The sequence below is a fragment of the Rhinopithecus roxellana genome, chromosome 11 (assembly GCF_007565055.1).
Source record: "Rhinopithecus roxellana isolate Shanxi Qingling chromosome 11, ASM756505v1, whole genome shotgun sequence".
NCBI lineage: Eukaryota > Metazoa > Chordata > Mammalia > Primates > Cercopithecidae > Rhinopithecus > Rhinopithecus roxellana.
The window spans coordinates 100,799,657-100,826,654 of NC_044559.1; the positions used below are offsets into that span (position 1 = coordinate 100,799,657).

A 26,998-nucleotide genomic window follows, 5' to 3' on the forward strand; every position below is an offset into this window, starting at 1 on the left:
GAAAATTTATGTTTCTGTCTCCATATTTCAACATAACATTTTAAACAAAACAATGCATGAGTATATTTTTGAGTTACAGTTCTGAACTGGTATAATGTCAGACTCACACTTAGGCTTTTCAAAAGTTCACTATGTATCAACAAATCTTCACTGCTGCTAGAACTAAAAGAGGGACAAGTGGCCATTCTCTGCTATTATTCACTTATTCTTTTTTTTTTTTTTTTTTTTGAGACGGAGTCTCGCTGTGTCACCCAGGCTGGAGTGCAGTGGCCGGATCTCAGCTCACTGCAAGCTCCACCTCCCGGGTTCACGCCATTCTCCTGCCTCAGCCTCCCGAGTAGCTGGGACTACAGGCGCCCGCCACCTCACCCAGCTAGTGTTTTGCATTTTTTAGTAGAGACGGGGTTTCACTGTGTTAGCCAGGATGGTCTCGATCTCCTGACCTCGTGATCCGCCCGTCTCGGCCTCCCAAAGTGCTGGGATTACAGGCTTGAGCCACCGCGCCCGGCCTATTATTCACTTATTCTGAACAAGTTTCTACAGTGTCTTTTACAGTAAGCTCTTATTTTTTCCTATTGTTCACAAAATGAATCCCAAAGAAGTTGAAGTATTAAAACTGTGGAGAAAGAACCAAAGTAGGCTGGGCGTGGTGGCTCACGCCTATAATCCCAGAACTTTGGGAGGTTGAAGCAGAAGAATCGCTGGAACCCGGGAGGTGGAGGCTGTAGCGAGCCAAGATCGTGCCACTGCACCACAGCCTGAGTGACAGAAAGAGATCTTGTCTCAAAAATAAATAAATAAAAAGCAATCAAAGTAATTGAGAACAGCAACTACAATGGAAGAGCAAATGTGATCACACACGAACTGCCTACTAACATTCGTATTAGTTGTTTGGTTATCAGGGTTCAATATGTTAAGCATTATCCCAACATAATAATTTGTCCCTGATAAATGAGTTTTATGGAACTATATTTTAGAAAACTAGAGAGGAGTTTTAAATTGGTAACACATTATAATGTTTCCCACTTAAATAATGGGAAGTAGACTCACTGTGAGCACTTTAGGGCAGAATATGTTATTTTCAAGAAAAGATTATTGACAATAAGTGGGGTTGCCTGCATTTGCCAGGCACTGTTCCAGGTGTTAAAACTACAATAATCAACGAAATGGGGGAGGAGAATGTATAAATATGTAAACATACATTTATATATTTATCTACTTTTCCTGTCTTATACAGGAAGAAAAATAGATAGAAAAATATATATCAGGCCCATGAAGCTAAGTAAAGCATGGTGAAGGAATTAAGGTGAGGGGAGACTGCTATTTCAGATGGCCCAAGGAGAAGAAGACCTATCTGCAAAAGTAACACTTGAGTGAAAACCTGAAAGGAAGAAAGGAGCCACAAGAAGAACAGAAGGAAGAGTATTTCAGGCAGAGGACAATACATATAAAGGCTAAGGTGAGTACATCCTAGGTGTGTTTGACAAACAAGGAGGACAGTGTGACTGGAGTAGTGAAGGAGGCAGAGTGATTTGAGATGTCCAAAAGGTAAGCAGGGGGCAGACAGACAGTCAATACCACAGTCCTGGTGGGGCATGGTAAGGAACAGTGGATTTGGAGTGAAATGTGCAGCAAATGGTAGGTTCCGAGCAGAGTCATGTACTATGATCTGACTTGTATCAAAATTAAATGATCCCTCTGGCTGCTGTGTGGAGAACAGACTAGAGAGGCCAGGAGTGAAAAATGGAGACACCAACTAAAAGGTTACTGAAATTGACCAGGCAAGAGCTGTTGCAGGCCTGGAATAAAATGGTGGTAGTAGGGTAGTGAGAAGTGGTTCAGATTCCTGATACATTCTCTAAGTTTTAGTGCAAAGACAGGACGTGAAAGCAAGGAAAGAATTAAAGACATCTCCAAGGCCTCTGGTCCAAGCAACCAGAAAAATGGAATTGTTATTAACTGAAATGAGGCTGACTGAGAGAGAAACAGATACAGGAGGTAAGAATTCAGTTTGGGGCAAGTACGTTTGAGATTGTTTTTGATATCTACATGCATTATTTGAGATTGTTTTCAGTATCTAGATGCATCCAGGCAACTGGATATATGAATCTGGAGTTAGAAGAGGAATAGGTATTGGAGATATAAATTTGGGAATTATCAGTATATACATGAAATTTAATGAAAGTTAGTTAGGTGAAATCCAAGGACCAAATACTGGGACACAAGCACTCCATTAAATGAAGAGCAATGAACAAAGGAGACAGGCAATGAATAAATGGTTACTGAGGTCGAAAAAAAATCAAGAAAGTGTCATTCTAGACGGCATATAAAAATAGTATTTCAAGGAGAGTGATCAATTGTGTTAATACCAAAAGGTCCAGGAAACTGACAATCAAATGCGGCAACATTAGATCACTGTTGACCTTGACGAGAGTAGTTTCTGTAGGACGGGATGGAGGTAACATTAGGTAAGCCAAATGAAATAGTTCAATAGAGAATGGCAGAAGAGGAAGTGGAGATAGGAATATAAAAAATTATTTTCCAAGAAGGATAGTTAAGAAATTGAAGGTATTTCAGCATGCTTATAAGTATACAGAAATGGTGCTGTACAAAAGTTGGTGATGTAGTAGGATAGGAGGGGAGGAAACATACATGTATTTTGAGACGGAGTCTCGCTCTTGTTGCCCAGGCTGCAGTGCAATGGCACGATCTCGGCTCACTGCAACCTCTGCCTCCTGGGTTCAAGTGATTCTCCTGCATCAGCCTCCCAAGTAGCCGGGATTACAGGTGCTCGCCACCATGCCTGGTTAATTTTTTGTATTTTTTTTTTAGCAGAGACAGAGTTTCACCACGTTGGCCAGGCTGGTCTCAAACTCCTGACCTCAGGTGATCCACCCACCTCAGCCTCCCAAAGTGCTGAGATTACAGGCATGAGTGACTGCACTGGGCCTACTATTTTTCTAACAAAATGATTAATGTGGTTAAGTGGTAACAGGATGAAAACCACTCCTAGGAATCAACTGCATGCAAAGCATTGTCATACTTCATCTCTATGTGCAGTTTAAGGCACTTTGACAAGCAACATTTTTAAGGTTCCAAAAAACTACTAGAGATAGGCAGGGCAGATATTTTGTTCCACATTTTCAGATGAAGAAACTGATGTTCAGAGAATGTAACTGACTTGCCTGTAGCTAGCAAGAGGTATACTGGAAAGAGAGCCCCAGTGTATCATATTGGCTTTATAACTCATTAAGAAATAGTTTAAGATATTTTTTCTTTTAAAACAAATAGTGACTACATTTTACTAAACTGGAAGAATTTTGAGTGCAGGGATCTATTAACCTTTGAATTTACCAAATGACATAACTGCTGGATAATCATTTCTACAATGATTTAATTAATTATGTACAATAGTTGAGTAACTCCTTAGTTACGTTTACAAACTGTATTATCTGTCACATCACCAAATCTTTAAGTCTCGTTCCTCAAAACATAAATAATCCATGTATTCTGAACAAGTGTTAGGATACATGTTTCATAACTTTAATCATATTTAAGATGTAGTATTAGTGGCTTATTTTTAAGAAACAATACATCTTTTGTCAAGTAAATAATCACTCTGAAGTTTACCAGTTTTCACAAGATGATTGTTTAGAATGATGTATAGTTAAAGAATAATGTACTAAATAGTTATCAAGGAGCATAAAATAGTTAATTCAGCTATTAGGTGCACTGGGAAAGTCTGGCTAAAGGAATTTTAGTAAGCTAAAGTCTACAATAAAATGAATAAATGAATCTTATCAGGGAGCATACTAAAAATTACCAAAAATGTTCACTGTCTTCTTTCAGATCAAACAATACTTTATGGTATTTCAAGTTGCTTCATTTTTAAAACATGACTAACTACAATGCCAGTGCTTCCAAAACCAACAGTGACCTCACTTTTAAAACATTCTTGTCAGGATAACATTTTCTTTCTAAAACATTACACTCATTCCTTTTAGCCAACCCCAATATTGAGTTCCCAAAAGTTTAATCAGCTACATTTTTTTTCTATCAATATCAAATAGGCCAATTGTTACAACATTTTTTTGGAGGAAAGGGAATGTTATGAAAAAAATGGCTGCTTTAAATGGTAGTCTAAAAAATGCACTCTTGTCAGGAAGAACGGCTATATTTGGTCACATGTCATATTACTAGGGAAAATTTTATCATTTTATATGTGTCCATTTTGGTTAAAGACTAAAATCTGTATTAGGAATCTTCACATTGACCTAGATCACTTAAATACACAAAATGATCTCCTTATGCATCCTGAATTTTAAACTCCTACCATGGTGCTGAAGTGGTCCAGTTAAGCATCAGGTAAGAGTAGTCCTGGGCTATGAGTTAACCTAGCAGACTCTAGGGTCATACTACAGTATCAACAAAATGCTGGTATTAGAAGGACATGATTTGTGAAATGCTGTAAAAGGTTTTATTTTATCTTTTAACCAACTTTAATGGTATCAAATAAACAAATGGCATGCAAGTTTCAAGGGGGAAATGTTCATAAAGAAAATTAGTGTTTGGATTCAAGAATAAACCAAATAGAATGAAAAATTCTGAACAGGAAAATAGATACTCCAAGATAAATATGCCTGTCTAGTAAAAAGAACTTAATGCACAAAAATTTATTCTCAAAAATTCCTCTAGGCTTCAAAAAGAAATAGATTAAATATGGTTTTCTCTCTCTCTCTCTCTCTCTCTCTCTCTCTCTCGGCATGATCACACAGCTCACTGTAGCCTCAACCTCCCAGGCTCCGGTGATCCTCCTACTTCAGCCTCCTGGGTAGTTGGGACTAGACCTGGGCTGGTTTTTTGTATTTTTACTAGAGAAGGGTTTCACCCTGGTGCCCAGACTGGTCACGAACTCCTGGGCAATCTGCCTGCCTCAGCCTCCCTAAGTGTTGGGATTACAGGTATGAGCCACTGCCCCCGGCCTTAAATATAGTTTCTAACATCATTTAAATGATCTCCTATAAAATCATAAACATAATTTAAATGAAAAAATGTGGCTACATTTTATAATACTATGTCAAGTTTCTAAACCGTGAAGTTTTACCATGAGTTTTAAAAAAAAAAAAAAGGCCTAGAAAAAGCACTGGTCTGGGGACAGTAAAAATAATAACCACAATGGTAACAGAGCTTACTATAAAATGCTTCCTTTATAAACCAAATCCATGAATTATCTTATTAAATCTCATAATTATCCTATGGAATTGAGATATTATTATTTATTATTATTACAGAAGGAAAAACAAAAAGAGAGTAAATTAATCTCTCGGGTCACAGAAGTAATAAATTACAGAAATTAAAAATTGAGTATTCATGGCCATACAATGAGGTTTTAAACTATTTAGGAAGTACATTCACTGTTTTTACATGCTGTAAAGGTGCATGAAACTCCAGAAATGCTTCTGAAAAGCTTTTTAAAAAGAAATGATTGTGTATGAACATCTTTGCCTTTCATATGAGAAAGTGAGGGAAAAAATGTAACTTTTCTATCATATAGTGCAGCTGGATAAGAGACACCACTGGTCCTGTCATTTTTAAAATAGGAGTCTTGCTACTTAAAAAATGTAAAAATTATTGAACTGGGTAATTATCTCTAAGGTCTCTTTCTGCACTAAAACCTGTTTAAACCTGGAAATAGAATTGTTTATCTAATCATCAAAAAGAATTAATTCCACCACCTTATGACTGAATTAAAGTACCTTCCAGCAAATCCTTGATATAATATTAATGCAGAAAAGTTTTAAAGATGGTCTAAGATCTAAGAGAAGAAAATGAAAGGTCTCTTGCCTCCTTTTAAATGACATTTATATTGGAAAGACATCTTCTATGACTGTTTTTCAGAATGTAGACTGGGACTGATTCATGGGTCATGAAATCAATTTAATGATTTACAAACAGCATTAAAAAAAAACTGAAAGCAACAGAATAAGAAAATGCCTGATAATTATATTGTAAATAGTAAGGGTTAAGAATTACTTCATAAAATCTATCTGCTTACATAACTGTGCACTCAGTCATGATGTAAAATGTATTTTTTTAGCATAAGCATCAATCCAAAGAGATTGAAAGACACTATGCTAGAGTGCCAAAGTATATTTTGCATGTAATACATCTCACATGAAAGAGTAATTTAATTAAATTTTGATGACTGGCATTTCCAGGATCTATACCTCAAATATTTTGCTTTTTATAATTACAGTAAAATTATTGACATGCTGAAGAGCCAACTCTACGAAACATGCAAAGAAATTCTAGGAATGCAGCTTGATCAACAGTGTTCCAAAGAAACATCAACATAAAACTATTTGTGAAGAAACAAATACAATGTTTAAAGAAGGTATCTGAAGGAAACCACGCTCCTTGGAGAAATGGTGATTCCAAGTCTTGGCAGAAAAATACAAGGTGAAAGGGGAACATCTTACTGTGTCAGAAAGCAAAAAAGCTATCAAAGATTAGGTTGTCTCGAAGGATGTAGAAGTCAGTTTAACGGTTTCCCACTGATCAAAGATGAACAACTTGGGCATCAAAGAGAATAGCAGATTGAAACACAAACATTATAAAAATTCAAGGCTGGGTGTGGTGGCCTCACACCTGTAATCCCAGCACTTTGGGAAGCTGAGGCAAGCGAATGATTGTTTGAGCCCAGGAGGTTGAGATCAGCCTGAGCAATGTGGTGAAACACTCTCTCTACAAGAAAAATAAAAAATTAGCCACCAGGCGCAGCAGCATGTGCTGGTAGTCCTAGCTACTCAGGAGGCTGAGGCTGCAGTGAGCTGAGAGCTCCACTGCGCTCCAGACTGGGCAACAGATCCAGACTCGTCTTAAAAAAGGAAAAGAAAAGAAAAGAAAATGCAAGAGTTCAAATAAAACAACACTGATCACCTCCATGATTGCTATGGTTTCAACTTAATATTCTAAAATCTAGTAAACAGAAGAATCAGGCATTTTTTTCTTCCCTTTCCTCCACCAATGTTATTGTAGTTGTATCCAGAGAGTTTACAAGGACACGTTCTTTGCAAGAATTCCAGTTTGGAAGAAAAATGCAGGACAGATATATAAAGTCACCAAATTATAATCCATAATAATAAATGATGAGCCTTGACTGCTAAAAACCATTAGATAAAAGACTGATAGAGAACTTTATATCCGATAGGTTAGGCTGGCAACACTTAAACCCACTGATTAATTTTAACATTACTCAAAGTGGGACAAAGCCTCCTACTAGAAGCTAGTAGGAAGTACACCTAATAATATGAATAGTATTCCCCTAAAAGAGAACTGAACCTAATCAGTCCTCTAGATCTAACTGCAAGGTTATAGGAAATACAAGGGCCAGAAAAAAATGTAAAAAAAGACCACAAAGATGCAATCAACTAAATTCAAAATATGGAAAATTCTACAAGACCTAGTCTCTTCGATAAATAATGACAAGAAAAAAATAGGACAGGAAATTGTAGTAGGTTAAAAGAAACTTAAAAGATTCACTTTAATGTAATATTGTAGACCTTGTTTGGATTCCGATTTGAACAAATCAAAACAGGATTTTTTTCCAATATTGGGCAATATGAATATAGACTGGATATAAAGGACTTATTTTTTTTTAGTTAAGTATGATAACGATAATGTGGTTTTATTAAAAAGAGATAAAATATTTTCCATAAGAATAAAGCATGACATACATAGAGCAATTTAATTAGTAGATTAATATATAAAGAAATACCTTGACATGCACGTAGTTCCTTTCCAACAACATTTCAATTTTTTGGTAGATACAAGCTAAGCATCTCTACTCTGAAAATCTGAAATGCCCCAAAATCTGAAACTTTTTGAATGCCTATATGACACCACAAGTAGAAAATTCTACACCTGACTTCATGTGATGTTTGAAGTCAAAACTTTGTTTTATGCAAAAAATTATTAAAAATATCATGGAAAATTACCTTTAGGCTATAAGGTATGTGTATGTGTATGTATGTATATATATGTATGTATATATATAACGTTTAGTCCTGGGCGCCATCCCCAAGTTACCTAATTATGTATATGCAAATATTCCAAAATCTGAAAAAGTCCAAATCTAAAATACTTCTAGTGTGAAGGCTTTCAGATAAGGGATATTCAACTTGCATTAGAATTCCAAATCACTAAAAACACTCTCACCCAACGTCCTACCTTTTAGGGAGGGTATTAAGGATACCTCAGTTGAGTAAATGTCAAACAACTAAGTTTTGTTTTTGTTTCATGATGCTTTTCCATTTATAAAGTAAACATACACTTCACATATAATACTTTAAAATATCACAAATGTATAATTATGTCACCATAAATGCAGTATTAAAAACTTACAAAACAGCCGGGCTGAGGAGCAAGCACGTTTCATGATCCTCTTCTTGAAGCACTAAACTTATTTTCTTTCCTGTAGCTTTACTTATAGATGTCTTGAGTTTCTTAGCTAGCTTTTTTGGTGTGTTGGTTATAGAATATTCTTCTGTACAGCAACTATATACTTCCACCTTTATCTGAAAGTCTGGCCCTGCTTCATTACTAAAAACAAGGGCATTCATAATGTTAGAAATTTAACTCAGTAGAAAATAAAATTACAACATTCTTTTATGTTTATGTAACATTTAAAATCAGCATTTGACATCAGGAAAATGCAAATTAAAACCACTATTGAGATACTACTTCACACCCATAAGGACGGCTATTATCAAAAAGGCATGAGATAAATGTTGACGAGGGTATGGAGAAAAGGGAACCCTAGTACACTGCTGGTGGAGTCATTATGGAAAGCAGTATAGAGGTTCCTAAAGAAATTAAAAATGGAACTACTATATGATCCAGCAGTCCTTCTTCTGGGTTTATACTCGAAGGAGATAAAATCATTACCTTGTGAAGTCATCTGCACTCACCTATTCATTGCAGCATTATTCACAATAGCCAAGATATTGAAGAAACTATAAGAATGCAGCATTATTCACAATCGCCAAGATATGTCCACCAACGGTAAAACAGATAAAGAAAATAAAGTATGTGTGTATACACACACGCAAGAGACAACCATTCTGTCTTAAAAAAGGAGATCTTGCCATTTGCTACAACATGGATGAACTTGGAGGATATTAAGTTAAATAAGTCAAGCATAGAAATAAAAATATTGTATGATCTCCATTATATGTGGAATATTTTTTTAAAAAGCTGAACACCATAGAAATAGAGAATAAAACTGTGGTTACCATGGGCAAGGATTGAGGGAGAGTAAATGGGGAGACGTAGGTCAAAGGACACAAAATAGCAGATATGGAGGATGAACAAGTTTAGAGATATAATGTACTGTAAAAACATGAGGACGAATGTTAATAAAATTGTGTTAGAGATTTTTGTTATATAGATTTTAGCTGCTCTTGTCACAAAAAAGTAACTATGTGAGATGACAGATGTTAATCTGTTTGATTATAGTAACATTTTACTATTTATATGTATCCTGTAACATAGTGTTATAAACCTCAAATATACACAATAAACTTTCTTTTTAAAATAAATAAAAGACTGTAGGGGAGACAAGAGAAGACTGCAGAATCTCCTCAATAAGTGCAAGGTTTATGGGGAAAAAGTAAGAATTTGGAGTAAGTTTATGTTAAAATACGTTAATAAGACAGAATCTCTCAGTGTTTACTTAGCATCTAAATGGCCTGAGAGACTTACTGCAACTTTCAGAGATATCAGCTTCAAAACTATGGCAACCTTAATTCAATTTAACCAATATATACATAGGGATGTTAAAGAAAGAATAAAATACCCTGGTCATTTTGTTGCCAATACTATTTCTCCTTGTCATTCCTTTAATACATTTTTAAGGTATTTATAAGCGTAATTTTCTGAAATGACTGTTCTTCCAAAAAAAATCTGCTAAACCTTTAGTTTTCATTTCTTCTTTATAAAGAGTCACTTATAGTGCACACGTCACTGTGTCCCGTGACCCGCCCTGACTTTTGCACCTAATAACTATAAATAACATTTTACTATCTGGTTATATAGGGGAAAAAATATACTTCAAAGCATGAACTCCTTGAGAATGGTTGCTGTCTGGGTGATCTTTGTGTTCTTAATCTAGTATTGTGCCTGGAATGTAGAAGGTACTAGATATATTTATTAAATCAATATACAAAATTCTGCAATTTTAGCAAAAGTTAAGATTGGCTTTGCCCTTTTTCAGACACAATGAACTACCTTTAGCATTAAAGACTGTGGTGGTGTTACTAACAATAAAATATACTTAAGACTGCAAAAGAGGTCCATCAGCAGCAGATGTTACTTGCAAATGGAAGATCCATCAGTTTCAGAGATTTAAAAAATGGAGCACAGACTTTTAAAGATATAAATGGCCAATCTATACTTTGAATAAATCCCAGGAATAACTTCCAGCTATTTTTATAGTTTATTATTTGGCAACTTTTAAACATACAGTATTCCTGGTAATGACTAAAAAAGTCAATATTTAGAGAAAAACCAGAGATTCATAAATATTGAATACTTATTAAAAACAATCATCATAACAAAAAGCACATTTTTCAACATTTATAACATTTGTCAGCAGTTATTTTTAGAACAATTTAAAATATTTACGGAATTCTCAAAAAATTATAAATCATGTGTTGTCTTCTTAACTTCTATTGTTCTTTCCCTGGAAAAAAAAAGTCTGATTTTTGTCTCCATGATAAAAACAAACAATAGCAAAGTGATGTGAAGAAAAGGGCCCATTAACAGGTAATTTTGGCGGGAAAAAAAAATTCACTAGCAATAGTTGATAATGGAAACAAATGTATTCAGATAACCAAGAAAAAAGTAATTTTTTTTAGCCTCAATTATATAAGCATTTGGGAATATGTTTTGGACCCTAAATAAATTCCTTTGGTTCAATACAGCTTATAAGAAGGCCTGCATTACTACTTATAACTCAGAACAATGCATTTTATTTTTCCAGGCTATACTATTACTATGAGACACTGGACCAGAAGCCACAAAATATGGTTTGCTATAGGTTTTTTTAATGTTATGTGAGTGGCAAAACTAGGCCTCTGAAATCTCACCTGTCTAGCTCCATAGCTGAAAATGGCAAAAACCATGCATATGGGTTTTTATATTAATGGTTAGTAGCTATTAACATTTAGATCTAAAGATCATGTCTTCAAAAGTCTAAAATACAAATCCCACACTGATTTAGGCACACAGAACCTTTGAAGGAGGGCAGGAAAAACTATGTTAGTTAAAAATGATTTCTATGGCTACCCAAGGAGTTCTTTCTTGTTCTGTATTATGACCACAATAAAATGAGCCTGTAAAAGAGCAGGGACCATAAAAACAGCCCTGAGGATCACCCATTTTTTTTTTATCGTTTTGAAGTACATGAAAGAAGTGCACCATAAGAAAAAGAACACCCCAAAATTTCAAAGTGCTCTTCCTATAGCATGTACTTCAGGACTATCTTGTAAATAAAGTTGTTATACTACTTTAGTATTTCTGCAACCAAATATCCTACATGAGATAAAAATCCTGTTTTATGCTTAAATTATCTCTATATCAAATAACATTACAGGATATTCTGTTATATGCAAAGCTTAGTTAATAACTGAACTATAAGTCAAATATTTATTGCTAATAGTAATTACAATATTTCCATTTTTATTTTACATCAGAAAATTGCAGACAGAGAAAAGGACTTCTTCTGAACAAAGTAATTTTTAAAATCATATTAAACATTTAAAGATCACTTAAACATTTAAACATAAAAAGAATCCAAAGACCCAATAAGAACTTCCTTTTAAAAAAGAAGAATTTTATATTTTTCTCTGAAGATTAAAAAATACTTACAATATGGTTACATTTTCAAAACATATATCTGTGATTGTTTTATCTACATTCACCACTTCAGTATCAAACACATTAGCTCCCATTTTGAATAAACAAAAAATGGCATAGCATTGCGATCCTGGAGGAAAAATAACAACATATTAAGCAACAACCCATGTAATAAATCATTATGTTAAAATCTACTTGAAAATGAAAAATATTAGCTTAAAGATTATTAATAGACTCTTTTCATATATTGTAACCCTTAAGTCTTACAGTGACTGTTCTTCCAGTATATAGGAATACCTTACTCAACTAGAACACAACAATTAAACAAGGAAGCAAAAATAAAGTTAAATATATAGGCCTCTCAGCAGCCTAAAGAAACCACCAAACTCATAAATTTTATTCCTATTAAACTCCTTAAGCTTTAATTAATAGTAAACTTTATATAAACACACACCCACACATACACACACACTACTACCTCTGTCATTTTGGTTTCCAAGTCTATTTAAGAAAAAGATGTTTTTTATTAGAAGAGGTTAAGAGTAGGCACATTAACGACAGCAAAATATTTTCCACCAAACTAACAGCAAGGGAGGAAACCACAAGAAAAAAAAAAAAAAAAAAAAAACAATAAAATAGACATGAGAACACAAAAAACATAGCTGCTGGGCCTTTTAATTTGGTGATGTTTTAAAAAGTATTAGGTGATTAAAGGGCTAAATCCTCATTTTGAGAAAATGTAGCTCTTCAGAAAAACTTATTCTCTTTAGTAATCAGAAAGCTTTACTTAATTCTCACATGTATTCCTTTGTAAAGTAAATTATATTTCCTAATTGAATAACAAACACTAACCTGATTTTAAATTCTTCATATAAAACTAATTATGCTTAATATGATTCAGTTTTTAAAGTACAAGGAACAAAGTTATCACAATAGACAAGGAAGATAAAGTATTATCATATCTTTCCTGCTTTGCCTCTAACAGCTAGAAATCATTTGAGGTTAATTTCCATGACCTAAGCAATACATGGATTTGTAAAGACTATATAAAACCATAAAATACTGAAGGAAAAAAAATCAGATCAAGCTAAAAATCTTTCCTTATTTCATCCTGTTAAATAACCTGAAGTAATGAAATAAGGCAGAAAAATCTTCCAGACTCTGGTCAAATACAAGAAATGTTGGCTTTACCTTTATTCGCTAAACAATTGCTTCTGCTTTACCTTTATTCGCTGAACATTTCCCTTCCCCTGTTCCCACTCTGAACCCAGTACTCACTGTCCTTGCACTGGTTCCTATCAACAACTAAAAGTACACTACATATGCACTATATTAATTGGTATCAAGTAACTGCAACATATTTATATTAAAAACCAGAAAACGGTTCAAGATGCTGCTTATTCTTTCAAATGACATCAATTTATTTCAGCAAAGAAGCAGTCTTTTTTCTCAATAATCAGATATACTGCATGCTAAAGAAAACATTTCAATTACAAATTAAAATCATACATACGTTCTTTATTGCTGAAGTGATCAGTGTCTTTCCACATTAGTGGTATTCGAATATCTACAAAGAAGCGAAAAATAAATGACAAGTAATAATTTTGGTAAGTTTTATTCTTTACAGTGACCTGAACCTCTGCATTCCATAATAATTCTGACTATTAAAGCTAACATAAAGTGTTACTGTTTAACAGCACATTTTCTAGATGTTGTTTATAGTTTGTACTTTTATTTAATCTGTGAAATTACTGTGTGAAGTAAAAATATATTCTTCTTATAAAAATAACTGTTCTAACTCCATATATATCTGTTTCTTCCTTACTGATTAATGATGACATCTTTATCATATATGCCATTCTGAGTAAATACCTGTTCCTTGACTATACTTTTATGAATCTGATTTATTAATTACTGTCTAGCTAAATACCAACACCGTATTATTTTTCTTTTTTTTTTTTTTGACAGGGTCTTGCTCTGTTGCTCAGGCTAGAGTGCAGTGGTGCCACCATGGCTCACTGCAGCCTTGAACTCCAGGGCTCAAGCAAATCTCCCACCTAAGCCTCCCATGTAGCTGAGACTACAGGTGTGTGCCATCTGTTGCCCAGGCTGGAGTGCAGTGGCGCGATCTCAGCTCGCTGCAACCTCTGCCTCCCAGGTTCAGGAGATTCTCCAGCCTCAGCCTCCCAAATAGCTGGGACTACAGGCATGTGCCACCACCCCTGGCTAATTTTTTTCTATTTTTACTAGAGATGGGGCTTTACCATGTTAGCCAGGATGGTCTTGATCTCCTGACCTCATGATTGGCCCGCCTAGGCCTCCTGAAGTGCTGGGATTACAGGCGTGAACCACTGCGCCCGGCTGCCTACTTTTTATACCTTTTTTTTTTTTTTTTTTGTTCGAGACAAGAGTTTCACCATGTTTGCCAGGCTGTTCTCCAACTTCTGGGCTCAAGCAATCTGCCCTCCTTGGCCTCCCCAAGTGCTGGGATTACAGGCATGAGCCACCATGCCTGGCAACACTATACTATTATAACTATTGTACCTTTGTAATATACTTAGTAATCTGTTAGATATATTTCTTTTCTGAAAACAACTTATTCTTACTTGCTAATTTCTTTATATAAATTTTAGAACAAATCTTGTCAAAATCCCCCTTCCCCAAGTGTTTTATTAGTATTCCATTATCTAAATTAATTTAGGAACTGATAACTTTATAATATTCTGTCTTTATATAGAATAGCATAACAATTTGCCTTTACATTTTATTAAGGTTATTCTTGAATAATTAATATTTTTGTTTTTTGGGGGTTTTATTGTAAAGGATATCTTTTTTGGTATTATATTTTCTAATTAGTTATTGTTGATTTTAAGATAAAGTACCACTTTTTTGTATATTTATCTTGAATCCAGCCACTTTTACTGAATCTTTATTCATTCAAATAGAGTTGAAGTAAATTCTCTTAAGTTTTGTAAGTTTATAATCTATTATCTTTTTTTTTTTTTTTTGAGACAGAGTCTTGTATCACCTGGGCTTGGGTGCAATGGTGTGGTCTCTACTCACTGCAACCTCCACCCTCCCCCCAACCCCTGCCCCCGGGTTCAAGTGACTCTCCTGACTCAGCCTCCAGAGTAGCTGGGATTACAGGCATGCGCCACCACACTCGGCTAATTTTTGGATTTTCAGTCGAGACAAGGGGTTCAGCGTGTAGGCCAGGTTGGTCTCAAACTCCTGACCTCAAGTGATCTGCCTGCCTTGGCCTCCCAAAGTACTGGGATTACAGGCGTGAACCACCGTGCTGGGCCTACAATCTATTATCTTCAAACAGTATTCAATTTACCTATTTTCAATAGTTTCACCTTTTATCCTTATTATTTTAGCGAGAATTTCTAAAATTGTTAAATTATATTGATATAACGGACACTGTAAATTTTTTTTGATTTTTATGAGAATGCTTTATTGTTTTGTAATTATGACTTGGCTGATATCCTGCCAAAAAGTCCACTTCTTCTTGCTTGACCACAGCTGCTGACTCATTTCATTTCACAACTGTACTTATTCACAGCTGTTCTTGCTCTGTTAGGATTAACAGAGCATTAACTATTTACACTATCATGGGAGGGACATGGATCCTGACTTCCTTTGCTGTACACCCACAACCTGTGGGTCAGCCTTCTTCTACCCCATGCCTAAGAGAGGAGGGTAGATATCAGCTCCACAAGAGGAGAAGTTGGATACCTATTTCCCAGGTAGTCTTGTGCTCTTCAGACAGCAATGGATTTGTAACCCATCAACTCTATTTCTGAATTCAGCTTCCAATAACAGAACTTCCTTCAGGTTCTTGCAAATGGCTCAGTTTCAGTTTACAGTACTCTAACCTTTGTCTTGTTTTATGTCTTCAATGACATTTTAATGGTAAACTGAGAGAGTAATAATAAGACAGCTGACTTGATGCTATCAAGTCCCAGAAGTCTGTCTATCATTTTCAAAAGTGAAAACTAAGGTACTTGGTGAACTGATTTGGTTTATTCATTAAATTAGTAGTCGGTGACTAAGCTAATTACCACAACATAATTACGGTAAGTACTACATTTATATATGGTAAATATTTGGTGTTCAGCAGAAATAATAAGAGTAAATTAGTGATTTAGTTTCATAAAGACCTGGCCAGGGAGTGGTGTAGCTGGAAACAAAAAACCCAGGTATTTTCTGGCTATCAATGTATCAAAACATTATGAAACTTGGTTGCAAATATTCATCTTTACCAAAGCAAAGGTCACATTTTCATCCTAGTATCAAAAGAAAATGGATTTATAAAGGTGAATTCATTTTTTGTTTTTATAAACACATACAAGATATAATTAAGTCTAGGCAAAGATGAAAAGACATTACGTAAGTATCTGATTTTCTCAGAGTTTCCGTTCCTTAATTTAATTTAAAATTATCTTTTGGAAAGAAGAAGCACATGCAGAAATATGTTCAATTTTTACATTTGAGTAATTGTGGGCAGGAAATAGTTTTTTATTTTATTTTAAATACTTTTACTTAATAGACTCCTTCTAAATGTACAGTTATTTCTAATATTATGAATTGGTACAATCAATAAACTTGTGAAATGACAATAGATGTTGACTATCATGGCATTTGAGTGTTTAACAGCAACTTAACATATCTCATTTATATACTGAGTGGCACTATATTAGAAGCAAGAAATGAAGGATATGTTTAGTTTTTATAAAATCTCAAAGATGTACAGTAATTTATTCACAAAAAAATTATTACACATAATAAACAATACTACATAAAAGTACATGTTTGACAGCAAAAGGATACAAAGATAAAACATGTTTTGTTTTGTATTATAAAGATAAAAACTATAAATAACAATAAGACAAGCAACAAATTTTTACATATTCCAGTTATTTTCTGAAGAATATTGTGCTTAGCTGAATGCAATTCTTCAGATTTTGGCCATTTATGTACTTTGTAAAATGTAGGTCTACCGTCCTGTGTGATAATTTTGTTTATCCAGAAAAATATTACTAGAAACAGTTCCTTAGGTGACCGTGCCTCAAATGTAGCAGGCTCTCTAGTACAAGACTTTTGGCCAATAACCTAGTTTACTTAAGGACCCACGGAGGTATATACTGTTGTTTCGAAAATGTACTGACAAGAAAATAGTTGTAAAAGTGCATTATCTGACTACTGTACACACGAGTCAGCCATGTATTCATTTCAGTCTGTGGCATCTACAAGCCATTGTCTTTAGCTTCCTGAACCCTTTGGAGAAACTGAGACTGCACAGCATAAGTGCCATCTAGTGGTGAAGGGTCTCCTAACTGCATGAGGAATTCAGAGAAAAGAAACATCATTTCTAGCTGGAATGGTAACAGACATTATATTATATATAGATGAACAAACAGATCTTTAAGAGAATGTAGTTATTTCACAAGCTAATTGGGTGTCAGAAGCATGGGTTATGTTGCCAGGACAAGGAGAGAAATGTCTGCTAAAGCAGACAGCTTATGTTTAGGAGTAACAGAAGATATGACTAGAAAAAAAATTGGGTCAAAATGGAAGACTGAAGAAAAATGTGTGGTCTTTACACTACAGGCAATGAAGAGCAGGCATTCATCCAAGAGTCACTGAGCAATTACTATGAGCCAAGCACTGTGCTAGCTTCTGGGTATAAAGTGATGACCAAAATAAACATGGTACCAAAACCTCATGGAACTTCTGACCTAGACAAAACATTAAAAACATTATTATAGCTTCTGAGCAGGAAAGGAACAGAGTCAAAAGACTTGGGTTTGGCCCAGTTCAGTCACTTACCCTCTGAGTCTGTAGAAAATAACAATTACTCTACCTATTTTACAAGGGTGCACTAAGGAGAAGGCTGTAGAGTATGTAATGTATAAAACAGTTTTCTTAAACTCTAAAGTTCTGTATGAATGTAGCACATAACGCTGAAAACAGTGTTTTAGAACAAATATTCTGATAGAGGCATGAAAAACAAAATGAAGAGAATGGAGACAGGGCATGAACCAAAATCCACCATGTAGTTATGTTATAGAATTTATTAAGCAATATAAAAGATTCATTTATAGCATACCTGATATGGCAATCTTTCCTTTACACGCTGTTCGTTCTTTACTTTCAAATTTCACATCACTGTCAAAACAAAAAACCTTATGGAAAAAAAGATCTTTTCTAATAAGCAATTGTTTTAACAGTGTTTCACAAATGTCGAAATATTAAAAGCAAATGCGTATCCATGAATAATAATGACTTCCAGTTAATGTAAACTATTTGACTCAAACTTTAAGATGTTTAGTCAACAGTTAGCAAGTTAAAAGAAATATTTGGAGCCACTCCCTGATTTTTCATATAAACTTTATATTCCTTGATGACTGTATACTGGTTACTTTACGATGAAAGACTTTTGTGACCACTTGTATCTGTAAACAAGATGTACAATATTTGTCCATGTCCCCAGAAGTATAATACCTTAGATCACAGTTTCATAAATTACATTTCTAACTTACTAGATACAGTGGCCTGAAACAGTTAATGAACTTCCCAATCATGCAATTTGCTGTCCAGGAGTATCTAATCCGTATAGAATCTGATAAATATCCAAAAAAGTACCCTCTGCTGTATAAATATCTACAGTTAATATCATATTTAATTTCTCCAAGATTCCAAAGAACTAAGTGTATGCTAAAACAATAAAGTAACAAACTAAGATGAGAAACAGAGTAGCTCTGTAGACAGAATAAAATTTAGAGAGAAAAATATTATGATTCAAAGGAAATTATGGGGATATAAGACACTTCCAAATCTGAAGTTAGAATATTTTATTACCATGAAAATTTTAAAAATAGAGAGAAACAATCCAATCTTTGACTGTTTCCCCAATATCCTATTTTCTTAATAAACTGCATTTAGAGATTAGCATTCCATTTACAGGGCAATATTTCCAAGACTATTCTTTGTATTTTTCATTCCTATTTAATTTGGTCAGCTAATTACCAGTTAATTTAATTTGTTACTTCAAATAAGTGATAAGACAGAAATTTGCCATTTGGATACTGCTGGATTCTAAGAAGGCTTCTGCAGAAAGACTGGATGGGAATTTGAAATGGGACGTTTTCAGAAGGAGATGACAGCAACACACTGCTTTCAGTAGGTCTGTTAAAAACACTGCCAATATATTCATTATAATGCATCCAAATATGAAAACAAATATATCATCCTACTTTTTTGCCCCTTTACTGGATTAAACTCATAAGTATATAGGTGGTATATTTCAAATGAGCTAAAATAATTTACTGATGTAAAGTTCATAAATTTATGAGATATTTACATAGTATTTATAGAATTATACATTAGGTATGACTAAACTAATGCAGTATATTTAAAGCCATATATTCTTGGAATTCTATCTAATTACTTTATGGCCATATCTGGTATTAAAACTAGGGAATTCACTCAGTGAAACATACAAATAAATACTCATTGTTTATTTCAAAATAAAGTTTCATTGAATCATAAATTTTAAAGAGTGAAGTTCAACATTTTATATTAGTTTGTCATGTCAGAGAAGATTTTCTTGCTTATTAAGTTCAATTCAACAGTTCAATCAGTTTATTATTTATTTTAGTGAAATAATATACTGAAAGGCTCACGAGAAATCAAACACAAATCTCGAGTTCTTCAAACTTGTACAAGAAATACAATACAAACATAACTGGTTGGCATTTGAAAGTAATATTTCTAAAAACGCCTATATGAGCAATGCATAATATAAATTCTTAAAATACTTATTTTAGTGAAGAAGCACAAGGAAGCTCAAATATAGTGAGTAACTTAAGTATTATGGAATAGGTCACAGATTATGCTAAAGTTGAGATCCATTAGGTATTATTAAATTGGATTAAATTTGAGGCTTTGGCAGGCAAATGAAATTCTGAAATACTAGAACTACCAAAAGCAAACTTGCTGAATATTTACCAAGAAAAATTTCCCCCTTCCGAACTATTCAACTGCCTGGCAGAGTATAGCTTTCTCCCCTGCAATTATAAATTATTTGCATAGGCATTTCCAGGACTGGTGAGCAAACTTATTATACACAAATATTGTCAAACTATAATATAAATTCAATTAACCATATAATCTTAGAGAATTAAGTCTGTCTTTTAAAAAATGAGAGGAGAAAAACTGAAGTAATTCAGCCTTAATTTTCTGAAGCTTGAATTACTTTCAATTCAAATAACAAAACTGCTATTTAGGGTACTAAAATGTGATGTTTTTCTAATTAATCCAAATTGACAATGAAATTGTTAAACACTATCTGTCTAATAATGTGCTACTGTAGCTAATAGTTTAATATAAATACTTGTTCAAAAATCTGCAATATTAATGCTAATTCTGAATGCTAGAATTAGAGAGCCAGCCTGAGGAAACAGAAAATAAGCACAAAATTACCAAAACAAAGCACAGCTAGATAATAGTGTACCTTATTCATATGAACCCAGTCTAGAGCATTATTTTGGCTGAGATTTGTAAATGCTAACTTAAAAGATAGAGATAAACATATAAAAGACAAACTTAATTTGTATTACTTATATTTCTGCCTGTAGGTAAATAAAATGACCAAAAGAGGGTGCCAATCTGCCACATTGCTGCTCAAAAATCTGTATTAAAACTGACTGAGTAAATACAGATTATCCTATCTTATACTGTTCCAAGTGGGAATTTAAAACAGCATTTCTTTGCCAAAATTAACAAGTTATAATGAGAAATAGGCCAATGATGAAAGCATTTTAACATTTTCTTAATGAAGCACTAAAATAATTCTAAATGGGAGTCTATTATTTGAAAGCAGGTTATAAAATCCTTTACCTCTGATGCAAATAAGTAAAGATTAAGATACTCAGAAACATTTAGCATGAAATTTTAACCCATCCTAAAACTATGGTATAAAATTTGTAGCTTCATAAATATCTTAAAAATAAAATCAGTAATGTCTTTAAATACAAGTTTTATTATAGGACTAAGAGTACACAATTTTCACTTCCAACCTATACTTTTCTTTTTTGAGTTATAGTACCTGAGCAATGAACAAAAAAACTGGAGGATGAGAGAGTAGTATAATAATCACACAAAACTCACAAAATTATTTTGGCACGATTAAAAATCACAATTATGTTAAATGACACACATAATTAAGTGCTATAAATGACACTGATTAGTATTGTTTTTACAAAGCCAAATAAAGCATTTCAGAAGTAAGTCAAGAAGAGATGAACTGGGGTGAGCAGGGGTTGCGGGGTGCGGGGCGTTGCGGGTGGTGGGAAGGGCACAGATGGAGGATATTGCTGAAATATAAGCTCCGTGTGTGCTTTTTTGTGTGTGTGGGGTTGGGGCGTCTATTTTGTTCAGTGGTCTATCACCAGTGCCTGGTATTCAGCTCAGTGCATTCTAAAGAACTCAATGAATGTTTAGGGACTGTTAAATGAAATAAGGATATGGTCATTGATGGAGCAGGCAGTAGACATGGATACTTAGCATTGGATTTTACTCATTATTAACTAATTATATAAGTGGGTTGCTATTAACCTTTTAGCCTCAGCATCTTTATTTGTAAAATGGGGAAAAGATTCACTATCTCACAGAGCTACTAAATGAATTAATATTTTAAATGTATTCTATGTCATTCTTCAAAATGTTACACAAATACAAGGACTACTTTCTGAGTATTTATATTTTTGGCCTCAGTATTTCGGTTGGGGCTCACATAGAAGAGGCAGTAAGCCATTAGTTAAAGTGATCAGAGAATGACTTACCAGTTCCTGTAAAACAGAAGTAGCCATCTAAATCAGATTTATTTCATACATTCTACAAAAGCCTTGAGATCAACAAGGAAAGCAAATAAAATGACCTACAGTCAACACCAACAGCATAACTAGAAAACAGAGACTTCTACGAATTTTAATTTACAGTAAATGCGGAAACTAACATCTGAAACCGTCAAAACCAGCTAGTAGAGGCCTTGCATATAAGAATGAGGTGGGCATTGCAAACCACAAGCAATATAAACTTAGGATTTCCCCTAGAAGAAGAGTGAATGGGTCTAAGACCTAGTGGATACCACAGTACTGGTTCCTGGAGAGGCAAAAGAAAGGGCTCCAAAAGTACTTTGGTTCAAAAGTTAAGTCTTGTGAGCAACACAAGAATGAGACAGGTGTCCTTTGGAGCCTTGGCTACGAAGAAAAAGGAAGAAAGTAGATGAAGTTTAAAATCCCAAGAAACACATTAGTATCAAAGAACAGAATATTAACCAACCAGCATCCCAAAAGACATCATTTATTAAGGAAACTACTCTTCACAGTTCCAATAATAAAAAGCATTCTTGAACTAAGAAACCAAATGCAGTATTCTCCCCCAGCCATGGTTTTGCTTTACATGATTTCAGTTATCCAGAGTAAACTGCAGTCTGAAAATATTAAATGAAAAATTCCAGAAATAAATAATTCATAAGTTTTATTATTTTTATTTATTTTTGAGACAGGGTCTCACTATGTTGCCCAGGTTGGAGTGCAGTGGCGTAATCTCAGCTCACTGCAACCTCCACCTCCCAGATTCAAGCAATCCTGCCACCTCAGCCTCCTGAGTAGCTGGGACTACAGGCACACGCCACCATGCCCAGCTAATGTTTATGTTATTTGGTAGAGACAGGGTTTTACGATGTTGCCCAAGCTGGTCTTGAACGCCTGGGCTCAAGTGATCCACCAACCTCGGCCTCCCAAAGGGCTGGGATTACAGTCATAAGCCACTGTGCCTGGCCTAACAATTCATAAATTTTAAACTGCACACCATTCTAAGTAGTGTAATGAAACCTCATGCTGCCCTATAGGATGTGAATCATGCCTTTGTCCAGTGTATCCATGCTGTAGACATCACCTGCTCATTGGTCACTTAGCTGCCGTCTAGATTATCAGACTAACTCCCAAGGTATCACAGTGCTTGTGCTCAAGGTCCATAGTAGCCTAATGCTATACCACAATGCCTATGACATTCATCTCATTTAAACTCATCACAAAAGCAATTTATCATCTCACATCATCACAAAAAGGGTAAATCAGATATTCTGAAAGAGAGAACACATTTGCATAGCTTTTATTATAGTATATTGTTATAATTGTTCTATTTTATTATTAGTTATTGTTGTTCATCTCGTACTGTGCCTAATCTACAAATTAAACTATCATAGGTGTGTATGTGTAGGAAAAAAACATAATGTACATAGGGCTTAGTATTATCTGTGGTTTCAGGAATCCAGGAAGGATGATGGAACATACCCCTTAAGGATAAGGGGTCCTGACTCCTGACTCCTAATCACTTAGCTCAGAAAAATCCTACATATTTCCTTACGGACAAAAATAGACTCCAATTACCCATAGAAACCTACTATAAATAAAAGTAGATAATCAAAACTCTTCATTTGATTCAACTACTCTACCAACTCCACCTCCAACAAATATGAAAAGTAACAAAAACACAATACTCCAAAATGAATTAAGTGCATTTATACAAATTATTGCAAATATGAAAGAAACCAGGAACCTAAAATCCAAAATTCGAGACTAGGAAAGAAAAATCAACAGGCAGATATGCAAAGAGAGGAGAGAATGAAAGGAAAGAACAAGCAGAGAAACTGGAAAAATAAAATCATTTTTGAAATGAACATTAAAATGTAAGGTGTCCAAGGATAAATATATAGAAGCAAAAGTACACAAAGGGACATAGTAAATGGGAATGAAAAGAACCAAAAGAACAAAAATGAAATACGGTATTAAAAAAGATCAGAAAGTGATAGACATAGAGGACAGGCAAAGAAGATCCAACTTATATGTAATCAGAATTCTTAAATAGGAAAAACAAAATAATGAGATAGAAAGAATATTTTTGTATAATTCAGAAAGACGTTCTGAAAATAAAAAAGAACAATCCACATATCAAGAGTCCCAAAATGTGCCAAATGGTCAGCCTTACACACATTACAGTAAAATAATCAGACTTTAAGATAAAGTACTTTCAGTCTCCAGGCAAAAAGTCAAACTCATTTACAAAGTAAAGAAAATGAAAGATTAGATTTCTCAATAACAAGACAACAATGGAGCAAAGTCTTCACAAAACTCAAGGAAAGAATGTGTTGGCTAAGGAATTTATAACTGGCAAACTCAGCCTAAAAGTAGAAACACTAAAGAAAAACACTTTAAACATACAAGAAAGTGAAGAAAACTGTACTCATGTGGAAGAATCTTCTAGCTGATGAGCTTCTTCCAAAAGAGATGATTTTGGAAAGTACAACGGAAGAAGAAGAAGTGAAAATTATACCTACTTAAGTGCATATCAAAGACTAAAACAAAGGTGAAGATACGACTATAAGATTACTATGTAAATATTATCCATTCCACCAAAGAAGAAAAAACAAAACTTGAAAAAAAGTGGAGTAGGGGGAAATACAATAAGCTCATTGATCTTGACACAGTAACTGGAAAAAAAAGATATTACTTAAAACAAAAAATCAAAATAGCAAAAGCCTGTGTTAGGCCATTCTTGCATTGCTACAAAGAAATACCTAAGGCTGGGTAACTTAAGAAGAGGTTTAGTTGGCTCATGGAACTAAGGGCAATATATATATAAAACTTATAAGAACTAAGGGCATTATATAATTATCAGTATATATAAAGTTTTTTATATAAAATTATAGTAACTACTATGACTTATAAAATGCTTCCAAAATTTAAAACAAAGAAAACAGACCACATAGTAAAAGACTGTGATTATAATATACAAAGTTAACATAATATAAAAGAATATTACAGTAGCTGAAATCAGATATATCAGTTATATCAGCAAATATAAAATGTCTTAATTTTCCATTAAAAGGATTTCCAGATTGGCTCATAATATAAAACCCAACTCTAGGATGAATACAAGAAACAAGTCTTCAAAGGTGAGTCAGAAAGGCTAAAAATAAAGAGATGGACAAAGATATATGAAACAAATACAAATAAGAAAACAGGGGATGTGATTTTGTTACCAGGCAAGGTAAAATTCAGGTTCAAAAACATTACCTGAGACAACAACAGAAGGACACTTTATAATGCAAAAGGCTGCAACTAACGATGAATATATCACAAGTACCGAATGTACCAAATGTTACAAAGCATCTTCCTAAAGCATAATGTGCAGAAGATACAAGGATGAAGACAATTAAGCCTTAACAATAAAAAATCTGAACCTATCTGTTTCAGTACAAGACAGTTCAACTGGTCAAAAAATAAGGAAGGTTATCAAAAAGCTAACATAGTCATTAACACAGATCTTTCAAACACCTTTGACTAACATTACACTGTTATAAAAAGAAATGTAACTTCAAAAGCCAATGCAACACTCATGAAAATAGACCATATTAAGTCATAAAGAAAACCTCAAGATGTTCCATAAAGTAGAAAAAATAAAAATTTATTTGATTAAAAAGCAATTTTAATCAATTAAAATTCCTCTTTTGGTAATGGCAGAGTAGCTCACACTGGAGAAATCTTCCCACAGAAAACAATAAAAAATTTAAAAAACATCTACCTGAAGTGACTGGCAAGCAACCAAAACTATACAGAAATTTGAAAAGAGTCAACACTGGAAAAAGTGATACAGTGGAAAAAAAAATAATTGACACATGATGAATCTCAAAAGCATTATGTTGAAAGAAAGAAACCTCCACTGTATAGTTCTATTTATACTAAGTTCCAGAACAGGCAAAATTAACCTACAGTGGAAAAACAAATCAGAATAGTGGCTGGTTCTTGGGGTGGGAACCATGGCAAGAGCTACTAATTGGAAACTGGGAAGGAGCACAAGGAAACACTATCTATCCAAAAAATGTAATTAATTCAAAGAGAAAAAAAGCAAACAGAAATAAGTCTGCTTATGATTTAATAAGAAGACCGTAAGAAAAAGTTCATTGATATGGTTTGGCTCTGTGTCCCACCCAAATCTCATGTTAAGCTGTAATCCCCAGTGTTGGGGAAGAGACCTGGTGGGCGGTGATTGGATCATAGGGGTGGATTTCCCCCTTGCTATTCTCGTGATAGTGAGTTCTCACGAGATCTGGTTGTTTAAAAGTGTGTAGCATTTCCCCATTAGTTCACTCGCTCTCCTGTCGCCATGTGAAGGAAGTGCTTGCTTCCCCTTCAACCTTTTGCCATGATTGTAAGTTTCCTGAGGCCTCCAAGCCATGCTTCCTGCATAGCCTGCAGAACTGAGTCAATTAAACCTCTTTTCTTCTTAAATTACCCAATCTCAGGTAGTCCTTTATAGCATTGTGAGAACAAAGTAATATAATCAAGTAATTTTTGAATACTCTCTACCCTATATCTACAGGGATGTACATACATGTGTACATATACATATACACACACAAAGAACTGCAAAGAACTTATTTTAAATTGTGTCATAAGGAAATAAAATAGATTAGGCTGAACATGGTGGCTCATGCCTGTAATCCCAGTGTTTTGGGAGGTTGAGGTGGGAGGACTGCTTGAGGCCAGGAGTTCAAGATAAGCCTGGACAACATAGCAAGACCCTGTCTCTACAAAATAAATAAATAAGCAAGCTGAGAGACAAAAAATAAATTAGCTGGGTAGGGTGGCATGAACCTCTAGTTCTAGTTACTTGAGAGGCTGAGGCAGGAAGATCACTTGAACCCAGAAGTTTGAGGCTAGAGCAAGCTATCATTGTGTCACTGCACTCTGGCCTGGGAGACACAGTGAGACCCTAGCTCTAAAAAAATTAAAAAATAAAATAAAATAAAATGGATTGGACAGAGGGATAAAACAAATATTAGTTGTAGAACCTTAGTGGTAGGTATATGGGTATTCACTGTATAATTCTTTCATCTTTTCTGTATGTTGGAAAATTTTCATAATTTCTGTATGTTAAAAAAAGAATTGTAAGGAAATCTTGAACTTGCCTAGGTAGGTTTACAGTCAGTAATAACATTGGTACTGTAATC

At 34.2% G+C, this 26,998-nt stretch overlaps 1 protein-coding gene across 1 annotated transcript in view; it reads right to left on the reverse strand.

Moving 5' to 3' along the window:
• RTKN2 (rhotekin 2) overlaps positions 1-26,998 on the reverse strand; it is an 80,743-nt gene that overhangs the window by 33,457 nt on the left and 20,288 nt on the right. The window contains exons 3-6 of the mRNA XM_030940833.1: positions 18,029-18,087; positions 13,430-13,483; positions 11,929-12,046; positions 8,404-8,601 (exon numbers count right to left, since the gene is read on the reverse strand). Coding sequence (XP_030796693.1) covers positions 8,404-8,601; positions 11,929-12,046; positions 13,430-13,483; positions 18,029-18,087 — 429 coding nt within the window. The remainder of the gene's footprint in view (positions 1-8,403; positions 8,602-11,928; positions 12,047-13,429; positions 13,484-18,028; positions 18,088-26,998) is intronic.